Here is a 14359-nt window from a genome sequence, read left to right as displayed (position 1 = left end):
ACCATTTCTCCTCCCCATGCATTGCTCCTCCCCATGCATTGCTCCTCCCCATGCATTGCTCCTCCTCATGCATTGCTCCTCCCCATGCATTGCTCCTCCCCATGCATTGCTCCTCCCCATGCATTGCTCCTCCCCATGCATTGCTCCTCCTCATGCATTGCTCCTCCCCATGCATTGCTCCTCCCCATGCATTGCTCCTTATGAAAGGAGCAAACAAGCGTCGATCAATAAGCTGTCTCGTTGATCGCGCTCATTTACACGGCCCAGGTCGGGCTGTGTAAGAGGACCCTTCGTTTGTTATACCTTCTTGTGACAGCCACCGGAGTATCAGACAAACATTGCCGACATACAGAGTCATTCTTTTAATACCAAGTGCATGAAATAGTCGTACGTTGTATACTGCTCATTAATAGACCGTATTCTGCTTTGTTTACTCATTGCGAACTAGGCAGGATTGCATTGTATTCTGTTACAAACGTATCCATGTCTCTGCCTAGACTCTCAAAAACACGACTGAATCCCCGAGGCCTCATTTGCAGATTGGATCAGTATTTTGCATCAGTATTTTACAGCAGAAATCAGGAATGGATTAATCTTTCCATTATATTGAATAAGGCCTTTGCCCTATAATCCATTCTCTCCCATTACTGGGCAATGTGAGGCACTGGGTGGCACAGTGATTGGCATTGTTGTCTTGCAGTACTGGCATTTTAGGATTGAATCCAACCAAGGTCTGTATGTCATTCTCGTGTTGTAGGGGGTTTTCTTTGGGTTCTTTTGGGTACTCTGTTATCTTCCCACAACCCATAGATATACTGATAAGATAACAGGCTTCCTATGAGTTTGGCCCTAGCGTTTACTTCTGAGATATTAACTCTTTGTGGAGAGAGACTGGAATATTTTGGTGCTACATAACCAGCCACAAATCGTGCTATATATAGAGGTCATAGAGGGGGTCCCCTGCTCAGAGCTCCCCTCTATTAGTGTAGAGCTGCTGCAAAGACCAACTTATCAACCGGGGGCGCTTGAAACGACCATATATTACATGGTCGCCCATTGATTTCAAATTGCGCTGTTTAATACCACATTTTTGTGCAGGAAATTACCTCATCAGGAACAGCTTTAAGGAAAAACCTGAATAGCGCCTGCGCATTTGTGAGTGCGATTATTTTTTTGTGAGTGAGATTATAGTTTTGTAGTAGTTGCCAGTCTTGTCTACCTGTGCTACAAATTTTCTCCTCCAAGCCTCACCCTCCATACACATATCCTGCACCTCCCCGCTTATCTGTTATTGAATCTTCCCTCGCTTTTCTAAATGTGAGGGGCCTAAAATAAGCCTGTTTGGCTTGAAGAGGCAGTGTATTGTATAGCAGGTCTGTGTATCACCACTCCTGTAAAGTTGCTGCATGTACTCAAATCGTGGTCACCCATATAACAACACAAGTGGTCACTAAGTGACCTGAAGTACCACTGCCTACAAAATACACTAAAGTGTTAGGGGAGCGGCAGAAAGTGAAATAAATATCTGAAAAGCAATGTAATATTTATTATACTATGTGAAGGCGGTTTCGGCAGTGAAGTTTAATGTTAGGGTATGTGCACACAATAAGTGACTTTTACGTCTGAAATTACAGACTGTTTTCAGGAGAAAACAGCTCCGTCGTTTCAGACGTAAATGCTCCTCCTCGCATTTTGCGAGGTGTCATTGACGCCCGTAAGCTTGAGCTGTTCTTCATTGAATTCAATGAAGAACGGCTCAAATTACGTAGCAAAGAAGTGTCCTGCATATAATGTATATAAGTGTCCTGCATATAATGTATATAAGTGTCCTGCATATAATGTATATAAGTGTCCTGCACTTCTTTGACGAGGCAGTCATTTTACGCGTCGTCGTTTGACAGCTGTCAAACGACGACGCGTAACTGACAGGTCGTCGGCACTGTACGTCGGCAAACCCATTCAAATGAATGGGCAGATGTTTGCCGACGTATTGTAGCCATATTTTCAGGCGTAAAACGAGGCATAATACGCCTCGTTTACGTCTGAAAATAGGTCGTGTGAAACCAGCCTAAGGCTTCCATATGTGTACTTATAGGCCCACATTTATTATGCAGTGACTCTTCTCAATGTTCACCAAATTTGGCAAATGACGAGAAAAGTGGGCGTGGTCTTCAAAGGAGATGTATTTTACGTTAGATATTTTTTAAAATGCAGAATAGGAGGAAATGGTGCAAATTTTGGCGCAAATATTTTTAATCTCCTCACTGTTCGAAGCGCACCAAATTTACTATTAAGAGGCGTGCGCCATTTAATAAATTTGGTGCAAATCACTCCAGTTATCCCCATTACTCAAACCTGTAGTATGGAGCCAGGACTGAACCTTTTCCTGAGCAGATTTTTTTCCGCTCTCTTTCCTCCATTTTTTTCCTTTTTATGGACAGAAGAACAAAGAATAGTAATATCATTGATCTCAATGTCTAAATAGATTGCCAGCAATGATGAAACAGTGAAAGCATTCTTCATCTTACATCGCTTTTTGCACGCCAACGTAGGGTTGTCACGATACCAGAATTTGGACTTCGATACCGATACTTTGTGAAGTATTGCGATACTCGATACCAAAACGATACTTTGCCAACAGTAATAATAAAAAAAAGTTCTTCCATTTTCTGATGTGAGGCGCGAGGTGTGATGAGTTTAACCTCCATGTGCCTCACATTAGTAGTAATTAACCCCATCATGTTTCTCAGTCATAATGGGTTAATATGTAAGGTACATGATGGGGTTAATTACTATTAATGTGAGGCACATGGAGGTTAAATTCATCACACCTCGTGCCTCACAATAAGGGCTTATTCAGACGAACGTATAATACGTCCGTGCTACGTGTGTGATTTTCACGCGCCTCGCACGGACCTATGTTAGTCTATGGGGCCGTTCAGACAGTCCGTGATTTTCACGCAGCGTATCCGCTGCGTAAAACTTACGACATGTCCTATATTTGTGCGTTTTTCGCGCATCACGCAACCATTGAAGTCAATGGGTGCGTGAAAATCACGCGCAGCACACGGAAGCTCTTCCGTGTGACGTTCGTGATTCGTGCGAAAGCAGTAAAAACTATGAATGAAAACAGAAAAGCACCACGTGCTTTTCTGTTTACAAACATAAAAACAGAGTGTCATAATGATGGCGGCTGCGCGAAAATCACGCAGCCACGCATCATATGCTGATGATACACAGAGCTTTTATGGAGTTTTTGCGCGCGCAAAACGCACACGCTCGTGTGAATCCGGCCTTAGTGAAAGAAAGCAGTTTTTAGTTTATTTTTTCACAGCGTACACATCATAAATGACGCAAAAAAAATACTTGTGCAGGTAATTATGGCCGTGCCAATACCCAATATGTGTATATGCCAGTACATTAGTCTGTGTACTGATAGTACCTTAGTATGCCCTAACAACAGGAAATATGGTAGGACAGCCCTCGGGTCCTTCAATGGACCCTGGGCTGTCTGCCCATATATGGTATGTCCCTCGCTTGCGTCACAGGAATTCCCTGTGACACGATCCAGGGGCATCCCCCCTTCTCATTTTCCCCTGAATGCTGCAGTCAGCTTTGATCGCAGCATTCAGGGGAATAACGGTGGAGATGAGAGGTTTCTCTCATCTCTGCCGTTATAGAGCGGGGCTGCGGCTGTGTAATAAGCCATTGCCCTGCTCCTGACAGGAAGTGCGTGCGCGGTCAGCATGAGGTGATGCGGCCGGCGCTGCACTAATGAGCGGCGGTTCAGGCACTGAAGACAGAACATGGGGGTGTTTTGTAGTGCACCCGCGATGTTCGGTCTTCAGTGCCGCCGCTCATTAGTGCAGCGCTGACCGCATCACATCATCCTGATGGCGCGCACTTGTCAGGACTCAGGTGCGGGGCAATGGCTGTGTTACACACCCGCAGCCCCGCACTCATACAATCATGTGTTACTATACTTAGTTGTGCGGTCGCACAGCTAAGTATCGAAATACATGAAATAACGGTATCGAATCATTTGGGGGTGCACGGTATCTAAACAGTATCGAAGTTTCGATGCATCGTGCATCCCTACGCCAACGTTCAGTATGCATTGGCGTTCCATTTTCTTACATAGATCATTTATCTTGCTTCAAAAATGCTCCTATTCCTATTTTTACTAAAAGGAACGGATGCAGAACTGAGAGAAAAAGACTCTGCTATGCATTGTACCTGTGACTGTCTTCGTGCTGTCATGTATGAACATGATGTCTTTACTTTTATGTGACCTGTAGCTCAATAAAATGCCTCTGGATATTGAGCCTAGAAGACGTCATCGCGTTTATTCCCTATATATTTATTTCATGGGAGAAAACATTTCATTATGTGCTATCAACACAACCCAATTGAACGTGGAAGAATAAGATGCATCATGTATTTACTCTCTATACTCAAAAGCCATTGACGATCTCTGCCCAATTTACAGCTATGACTCACTATTACCTGTAAATCCTCTTTGCTTTGTATCTCTACATGTCATCACGATTCAACAAACAGAAAGAACATTGACTACAAGAAATGATACAAAACTAACTACCATACCCGGATCTTACATAAAAGTGAAGTGAATTACTTGCGCGGGATACAATTTGATTGCTAGTTGTTGGTCCCCGTCCTTTGTTGCGTCCCATAGGCGTGCCTCAGTGGTGTCCAGGACATGTTGTGTTAAGTGAGAACATTCTGGTTTTGCTGATAATTACAGCTGATGTCTCATGAAACAATGTCCTGATTCTTGGCTGTAGATGAAGGCAGGTACACAACACAGCGCCACGCGTTTCAGGCGAAATGAATAAGAAGGATACTTCACAGTAGCAGAAGCTAATTTACACTCATAGTGTGATGTACAGAGAAGCCATGGGGTGCGAAGAATGGACTTTTGTACGTATGTATAGAAAGCAGCGGGTATGAGAATGAACTGGAATGACGTAAGTCTCCTTTGTGTCGCAAAGCTACAAAGAAAACAAAAGAAGATGAAATGTATGTCTCGAAAATCAAAGCCCTGCTTTGCTATTGCTAGAAGCGCTGAGGTGAGGGCATTGCTGTGAGTGGCACGGTTTAGGGGTTAACATGGGAATATATGAGGCCAAAACAATTAATTTGTTCGGGCTGTTGGTGGAGAAGGTGATATTATGATGATGTGCACCCACACATTTATCTAGCTGCACTTCAAAGTAAACGCGGATGTAAGAAATACAAGGCAGCTTGTTATTTTTCTTCAAATTCCAATATTTGTTAAATTCAACAGGATTTATAATCCAGTCAGGATTTAGGATTATTCTGATATTAAAACCGAGAGGCACCCAGACTATTGCTTTATAAATAATTAAGATTACTTTTTGGTAAAAGTATATGATTCTAATAAACTCTATACCCCTACATAGGCTCCCATTGATCCAACATACACCAGTGTCCTTTTTTTACACGTTACGGAGGTATGCGCTGGCATACCTTTTTTTTTTCTGTATTAAAAAGCGTAGTCTACGTGGTATGTGTTTCTGTGTCATGGGAGCCCATATCCAACGTATGCAACTATAATATACAGTTGTATACATCAGGACTTTATGCTCAGTGAATACAATGTAAGATTTTTTCGGTCAAATGTGCCAAACATAAAGCAGAAATGATCCTTAAAAGGGTGATATGACAATGTGAGAGCAGGACTCAGGAGTTGGGGGACATGGGGCATTTTGATTTTGCTATGGGTCCTTCTTCCTGCTTATCTGTCAGCCTGATCACATTATTTGATGTGAAAAGGTCAGGTATGATAAAGGGTAATTGGCTAATAGTATAACCAGGCATTCTATCCTGCTTTCTGCTGTACTTCAAGAACATTTACTGGGAAGAGGTAGTGGGTAGGTAAAGGGACTGTCCACGTTGAGCAATCCCTTATTAGAAGGGTCCCTCATTGATAAGCTGATCAGATAGTATCCCACAGCTGGAACTCACAGCACTCAGCTGTGTAGGGAAACCGTTAACAAGCATTCTATTCCCCTGCAGCGCCTCCACAGGGGAAGTGAAGGATTGCATGCTGCCCAACATATGAACATCAAGTGACAATAAAAGAAAGAAGAGAGAGCCCTTTCCATAAGAACTTACAATATATGGGCAGGGTCTTGGAAACATACTGCTCATGATACCAAGGGGCATTGAAGCAATGGTACTGCTATATGTTTTGACATATTCACTGCATTTCATCTGTTTGCAAGTGGCTGTGGCAAAATGTTCCGGCTAGGCTACGGAAGGGATGTTGTTGCTTTGTGGTGCCATTGCATTTCTTGCCACCCTCTAGTTCCAGTCTTGCTCAGAGATGCAGAGTAGACATGAACATTGACATTAGTCCCCCAATATCGTATGAGAGGTAAAATATGAATCTGTCCAATCCTTTGTTTCCCCTAGAGATCAGCAACAACAGGGGTGTCTGGTAGCAGTTTATCTTCCTCACCCTATTAAAATAAAATGCATGTTTAACTGAGCCAAATGTGAATGGGTTAATAGTTATAAGGGGAGTATAAAAAGAGAGATAAAAACCCTGGGATTTAAATGTAATATTACCCCTCTATAAATCCCTTTTAAGGCCACATCTTGATGTGAAATTCAGTTTTGGGCTCCACATTGGTAAAAGGACATAGGAGAACTGGAGAGGGTTCAAAGGCGGGCAACGAGTGTCGCTTACAACGAAAGGCTAGAAAAATTGGGCTTGTTCAGCTTGGAAAAAAGACGTCTTAGAGGTGATCTTATTAACATGTATAAGTATATGTGTGGTCAATACAGAGAACTAGCACATGATCTGTTACTTCCAAGGACTCTACAAAGGACCAGGGGACACCCATTGCGTGTGGAAGAAAGACGTCTCAAACATCAATATAGGAAAGGGTTCTTTACAGTTAGTGTGGTCAAGCTATTGAAAGCCCTACCCCAAGAGATAGTGATGGCAGATACTATGTCAGCATTTATAAAAAGGCTAGATGATTATTTTCTGACGAATGGCATTGAGGGTTAAATATTTAATCAAGCAAAGAATGACGGGTAATTTATTGAGAAAGGTTGAACCTGATGGAGTCTTTTTTCAACCTATGTAACGCTGCACTAAATGTGTTCTAAATTTGCAATATACATTATATAAATGTTATCACAACTCATTCATGTGGGACCATCTGACAATGTACACCAGATATAGAGGCGATCGACAGCCAGTAACGGTATAGTAATAGTATAAAGTGGTATAAGGAGGTATATAGCATATCGTATTGTTGATAAAATACATAAACCTCTCAATACTGTCATTGATGTACAGAAAACGCCGGGAAACAGTCATCAAAGATGACAGCGAAAGATTATCGGGGATCTTCACCCACAAGATGATGTCTTCATTATCTGTGTGGAACAGTTTATTCCTAAAATCCAGATATCATTTCCCGCTATGTTCAAAGACAATTCAAATAAAGCCACTTAAGATGTTTCCGTTCAGTGCTGTATAACCCGCAGAGATCTGTGAGAAATGCCCGAAACAACAGATAAATGTAAATACTTTACTAAATCCGCTCGGCAAGCTGCCAGTTCTGTCCATTAGTTATTGAGCAAAGCAAAAAAAACTAAACTCTTCACAGCTGAAATATAATATGATAATGAGATTGTCCTACAATTAATAATAAAAAAAAATTAACAAAAAAACGATCCAGTGAAGAGTTCCGACATTTAGAGAGGTTTTATACTGGGCGATTATCGTTAACGATAATTGCCCTGTGTAAACAGGACAGCGATCATCAGATAAACGAGCAAACGCTCGATCATCTGCTGATTGTATCATTTAAAAAAAGTTAAATATTATCGTTGTCCGCAGCACATCTTAGGCTGTGTTCACACTGAGTTTTTTGACGAGGAAACCGCGCCGCAAAACTCGTCAAAAACGGCCCGAAAATGCCTCCCATAGATTTCAATGGGAGGCGGAGGCGTCTTTTTCCTGCGAGCGGTAAACTGTCTCGCGGGAGAAAGAAGGGACGTGCCCTATCTTGAGGCGTTTACACTTCTGAGCTCCCATTGACATCAATGGGAGGCAGAGAAAGCGTATTTCGCAGCGTTTTATGAAAAAACGCTGCGAAAATCGGCGTGCAGGTAGAGGAAAATCTGCCTCAAACTTCCAAACAGAATTGCAAAAAACTCTGTGTGCACACAGCCTTAGGGCGGATTTACACAAGTGTGTGCGTTTTGCGCGTGAAAACGCGGCGTTTTTTGCGCGCAAAAGGCACTTAACAGCTCCATGTGTCATCACCATATGATGCGTGGCTGTGTGATTTTCGCGCAGCCGCCATCATTATGACACTCTGCTTGTATGTTTGTAAACAGAAAAGCACGTGGTGCTTTTCTGTTTTCATTCATACTTTTGACTGCTGTTGCGCGAATCACACGCGTCCCACGGAAGTGCTTCCGTGTGGTGCGCGTGATTTTCATGCACCCATTGACTTCAATGGGTGCGTGATGCGCCAAAAACGCACAAATATAGGACCCACGCTGCGCAAAAATCACGGACTGCCTGCACGGCCCCATAGACTAACATAGATCCGTGCGACGCGAATGAAAATCACGCGTGTTGCACGGACGTATTACACTCGTGTAAATCCGCCCTAAGTGTGTAAACAGGGAGACGCGCTGCCAACATGATAATATATGGGGAAGAGCGATCAGAGTAACAACCACTCCTCCCCATCCATAGCTCTTTGTGACAGGAGAAAACGAGCGCCGATCAACGAGCTGGCGTTTGGCCGATGTAATAGGGCCTTTATTTACACAGCTTGGCTACCCGGTCTTCAAGGTGTACACGTGCGCCTGATGAGCATGCTCAGTCATTATCCCCACAGCCAGGTCTCTGTGACCCTCAGAGCAGCCAATAGAAATAGCTGTCTGTCCTGTTAGTCAGGGAAGGAGCAGAGCCTCTGCGGTAGCATGGCAGTATAGCTGAGAAGAAGGCTCCTCCTCAGCTTGTTAGGACGGTAAGGGTATGTTCAGAAGGGTCAAATTTGCAGCGGTCGCATGGGACGAAATGTCATCCCAGCTGGGCGGCTGTTCAGAGAAGGCTGTTTGAGAGCGCTAACGCATTGCTACACCTCATTTGTTGTTTGTTCTGGATTTTCTTTTCCCCATTGAACTCAATGGGGAATTCCTCGACAAATATGCATGCACTCTGTAGCATAAATTTACATGCTGGGGATTAAAATGAGATTTTTTAAAATTTTGTCTACCTTGCTGCTACTGTAATACGATGTGGATTTTCCAACCACAAAGCCGATAGTAAAATCTGCAGCAATTAAACTACGTGTGAACATAGCCTAAAGCTCTTCATTCTGTCAACTGATATGAACTCTGCACATGCCCACTCAGCCTTTATGGTTTCATTTCATTATATTTTCATTGGTTTCTAAGGCAGTGTATACGGTGGATGTCATACAGTATATATCTTCACTACTCTGGATCCAATGTTACCTATCTGCAGGGAAAGTAAAAAGGGAATATAATGTCAGCGGCCAAAGGGGAAAGGAGACCGATTCTGCTCCGAGCCCCTCCCCTAGCAACACAGATTAGCAGCAGCACCAAGGGGGATACAGGGAAGCAAAACAAGATGAGAAAATTATTTTTATGTTCTAGAAACTCTGCATATTACTTTAAAACAGCTATTAACAGCATTTCTGGACTTTTGGTATGAAAATTATTCATGGGATAACCCTTTTTATGCAGACCAGTCAGCTCTCCTCTCATCTGTTTTTGCACATTTTTTTCTTAGAATTCTGCATTGTGCTGTTCCTCTGTTATTCCTCCTGTAAAGATGAGCAAATTGACAACTGGTTGTTACCATTCTTTTGTCGATAGATTGTCTTCATACATAGTCTGGCAGTGTCAGCGTGTAGATAGGAAAGGTAACATCCAGTTCTACAATGTTCCAGATTTTTATTTTTTGGGGGGAAATACATGTATTTACTAAAGCAGACATATCAGGAGAGCTGACCGATCTTTAATCTTGCGACATTTAGAACGACATTAAGTTTCGAGCTGTCTGTGATATGTGAGAATTTATGTTTTGTAGCTGGGGAGTATTGTGTTATGAGGGTTCGGGTTAGTTGATGCTTTATGTGTGACTGTTGTATTGAGATGATGAGAGGGAAGGGTGGTGGTGAAACGTTCTTTTCCCCTCTATGGGAATGCTACATATGCATGTGACCTTTAGTGTTTTTAGGAAAATGTTAACCTGTGCCAAGTAGTATAAATGAATGCATAAATCTAGATAAATCTAGATGTACATTTCTGGGTGTTATAGAAAAGCTCCAGTCAAACCTGAAAATTCAAAAACCAATGCAATGAATCCTAATGCCCCCTATCCCTTCACGTCATACTCACAAGGGTCCATAAAACAGAGAGTTAACCCTTTTTATTATACACCATATAATAATTACAGGGGACAACAAAACTGAGATATACAACTTTCTTTCCACTGCTTTCTCTATTTATGTCCCCAGCAGTGTACATTGAAGTGAAGGGGTCCCATAGGAAAGGCTAAAATGGGCCCCCCTTTATAGTGTCCTTTTTTTGCCATCCCGACACTCTTGGGCCAATTCCCCACCCCCTAGTTTTATAGCAATGCGGTTCTGGTGTGGAAAGTCCCTCTCGCTTTCCAACACTAATAGGGATGGAACAACCAGGGCTGGGTCCCATATCTCATAGGGCCCCAATGCATGGTCTACGTACGTCCATGCATGTTCCTACAAAACGGACAGCTCAGTAGTCACCCATGAATTTCTTTCCCTGACTAATAAAGTCTCCGCAGGATCAAGGAGTTATAAATGTAACTTTTCTTTTACCCTGCAGAGTCGCAATCTTGTTAGTTTTGTTCCCACCTTGACAGATCTTCCCGGGCAGCTAAGGACCCACCCAGTGTTAGGACCCACAGTAGAGCATCCCATACGTCAGCTTCCTGGACTCCCATGAGTATGAGGTGAATTTGGGGTTACCCGCAGACTAAAGTGAATTCTCAGTTTTCGGGTGGAGTTAGGCTTTATAATCACTGGGGTCTTCTACAGGTCCTCCAAAGCTACTGGGAACAGATGTGTCCAACCGCATGCCTAGACCCATTCAATACTGGTATAAATAAAAGGTTCATGATGTTACCAATGTCTGAAGAATTTTCTAGGTACCCATAGTTCTCCGGGAGTTATAGGGTAATACAAACCCTCACCCCCGAGCTTGAAGTTCTGATATAATATTATGAGTAAATTTCTTGCAGAGTTGCTATAACCCAGGCTGAACAGGCTTGTCATGTTCTGTGTGACTGTAAGTCTGCTGGCAGTATGGAGAGGGATTGTTAGTATCTGTGAAGGCGTTGAATGGAGAAGCAATATGTCAGATTTTGCTAAAATAACAAAACTCCCAGCTGTTTGCTTGGACCTCTCGTTCTATAATGAGCACAGTCAGTTCCAAACTTCAGCCTTGTAGAGTGATGGAAGTTTGGGGGAGGTGTTTGTATATTCTCCCCAATTTGTCCTGGATCTGTTGGAGGTGACAATTTATGTGGGTGGCAGTAAAGATGGTATTTTATGGAAAGTGACTGTATTTGCTCCTTTTTCTGCCTCAATTCCAGTAGGCCAGAAATAAAGCTTTACTGTAATATGGTACAGTATGTTCCTGAAAGCACAAACTGCAAAACATAAAATGCAAAAAGTATATAGTTCAGATAAGCGGGGCCTGCAACTTTTAATAAATATCATGTATGCTGTAAATTCGGTTCAGAAGAGCTGCGGGGGTCCGGCTGTTACATATGGAATACAGACTGATCCATAGGTAATCAAACAATCGCCCCTCTCATATAGCATAAATCAGCATAGATTTGTTATTATAGTGAAATTCCTGCATACGATAATCCAGAAAGTCTGATAATCTGGCACCGTTTTTCTCTCTTTGGTGTTTTTTTTTTAAAATCCTTGTGTCATGCTCCGCCTCCTAGAGCGCTGCACTAGGAATATGACAGTGTTCCTTTAATTTTGGCTTTGTCACTGAGGATCTTTACTTTTATAAGTGAGGTTTACATACTTTTCTATGACTGTCCAATAGATAAAGAACAATAAAAGCCTGATAATCTGACTGGATTTATACGGTATTAGCAGATTTTCCAGATGATCATATTTATATAAAATTATTTCACCAATACAATGATGATGTAATACATATGGGAGGCTGGCATAGACACAAAGATGTCTACTTTTAGGACAAAATTATATCGCCCATGCTTGATTTTCTTGTTTTTGGATGTCCACTTCTATCCATGTCTAATTTTTACCAATTATCAACTCTTGAAAGGTTGCGGGCATTGGATTATCCAACTCTATTGTTTATTTGGCACCAAACGTGTCTATTGCCTGCTCGATTTTTCCTCCATCGAGAATAAAATACATATTAATAGAGTGATTATGGGGGGCATACTTGCCAACAGTCCTGATTTTCACAGGACGGTTACAGGAACCGGGTTAACAAAAGGGTGCACTGATTGGCTGAAAAATAGAGAAGACGTCTAATGATGAACTCTTTTCCCTCCTTCTAGGTGGCAGATTTTGATTTTTCTCCGGTTAGTGAAAAGTATGAAGCTCTACCAGAGTACAAGGAAATCCCTGCTGGAAACCTATGCTGCTCTTACTGCACTGCTGACAGTTCTTCTGCGGAAGGGGAGCAGAGAGGAGAAACACAGCCCCTCCTACATTCATTATCCACACCCATGAGGAGCTACACTCTGTGACCTGGGTGCCGCCTATAGTGTTGCCTTAATAAGCTTGGTGCTTGCTTACAGCTCAGTATTGTACCCACAGACACGTATGTTTTAAATTCACTAAATAAAACAAGCATAAAATAACAAAGTGGAGGACATCTCTCAAAACTAGTGCAAAGGAAAAGTGATGAAGCTGCCTATAACAATTGATTAGGTTACTGCTTTAATTTTCCCCGGAGCCGGAGAAAAAGGTTGGAATTTGATTGCTTTGGGCAGCTGCCCTACTTTTCTTTTGCACTAGTTTTGATAAACCCCCCTCACCCATTTGAAAAATTGCATTAAAGGGGTATTCCAACCTTAGACATTTATGGCATATCCACAGGATAAGCCATAAATGCCTGATAGATGTGGGCACCAGCTTTGGACCCGCAGCTATATCGAGGGAGTGAGGTAACCACATTCTGTTGTATGGTTACAGAAGTCGCCACACCAAGCAAAACTGGAGTTGGGTACCCCCGTTCTCCATATATGTGCTGGTTCCAGAGTGGGACCTGCATCTATCAGATATTTATGGCATATCCTGTGGATATGCCATTTATGTCTAAGATCGGAATACCCCTTTAACTGTATTACCTATGCTTGAGTGCAACTTAATGTTTACAGAACAGTCATACGTTAAATGCTAGGAACAGAATTTAGCAATTAATCAGGGTGGGCAGGGCTAGCATGGCAGAATTTCCTTCAGAGGCATAACTTGAATCTTCTGGGCGCCACTGCAAAATCTGTAAGAGGCCCATCACCTATCATGTGCCATTTATAATACTGAAGCCTTTTATGGCAGAGTAGTTTTCGGGCCCCCTCAGGCACCAGGGCCCAGGTGTGACTGCTACTTCTGCATCACCTACAGCTACACCCCTGAATGCCTTTTCAGTCTGTGGTAAGCAAGGAGGGTCCATAGAGGGACACGTTCCACCAAATGATCCACTGAATTTACACCACTAGCAGTTTGGTGAAGTCAATTACAACTGACTATTGGCTTCGTTGACATACATTACCTTGTGAAGAATCCTGCCTGGATTCCACATTCAGACTTGGTTCGCAAACCGACATTAGTCGTGCAGCTTAAATATTCTAACTAAGGCCGGATTCACACGAGCGTGTTCGGTCCATGATATACGGTCCGTATGTCGGCAGTATTTCCCGGACCGAACACACTGCAGGGAGCCGGGCTCTTATCGTCACAGTTATCTATGACGCTAGGAGTCCTGCCTCGCTGCGGGAAAACTGTCTCGTACTGAAAACATGATTACAGTACAGGAAAGTTTTCCCGCAGCGAGGAAGCGACTCCTAGCGTCATAGATAACTGTGACGATAAGAGCCCGGCTCCCTGCAGTGTGTTCGGTCCGGGAAATACCGCCCACATACGGACAGTAAATTGTGGACCAAACACGCTCGTGTGAATCTGGCCTAAGTGCGACATTCTTTCTGTCCCCTCCATTACCTACTTACAGGATCTTTGACGATTACATTCTATGTCCAACAGCAGAGAAAAAA

The 14359-nt window shown here is 42.8% G+C and overlaps 1 protein-coding gene across 2 annotated transcripts in view; it reads left to right on the top strand.

Annotated features, from left to right (window-relative positions):
• TMEM130 (transmembrane protein 130) overlaps positions 1 to 13169 on the top strand; it is a 39921-nt gene extending 26752 nt beyond the window's left edge. For both annotated transcript variants that reach the window (XM_075830267.1, XM_075830266.1), the window contains exon 8: positions 12644 to 13169. In XM_075830267.1, coding sequence (XP_075686382.1) covers positions 12644 to 12835 — 192 coding nt within the window. In that variant the 3' untranslated portion in view covers positions 12836 to 13169. The remainder of the gene's footprint in view (positions 1 to 12643) is intronic.
• Positions 13170 to 14359: the final 1190 nt, after the last annotated feature.

Source organism: Rhinoderma darwinii, chromosome 6 (assembly GCF_050947455.1).
Source record: "Rhinoderma darwinii isolate aRhiDar2 chromosome 6, aRhiDar2.hap1, whole genome shotgun sequence".
Lineage (NCBI taxonomy): Eukaryota > Metazoa > Chordata > Amphibia > Anura > Rhinodermatidae > Rhinoderma > Rhinoderma darwinii.
Note: the sequence above shows the minus strand (reverse complement) of the source record. Positions and strands in the feature narration are given on the sequence as shown.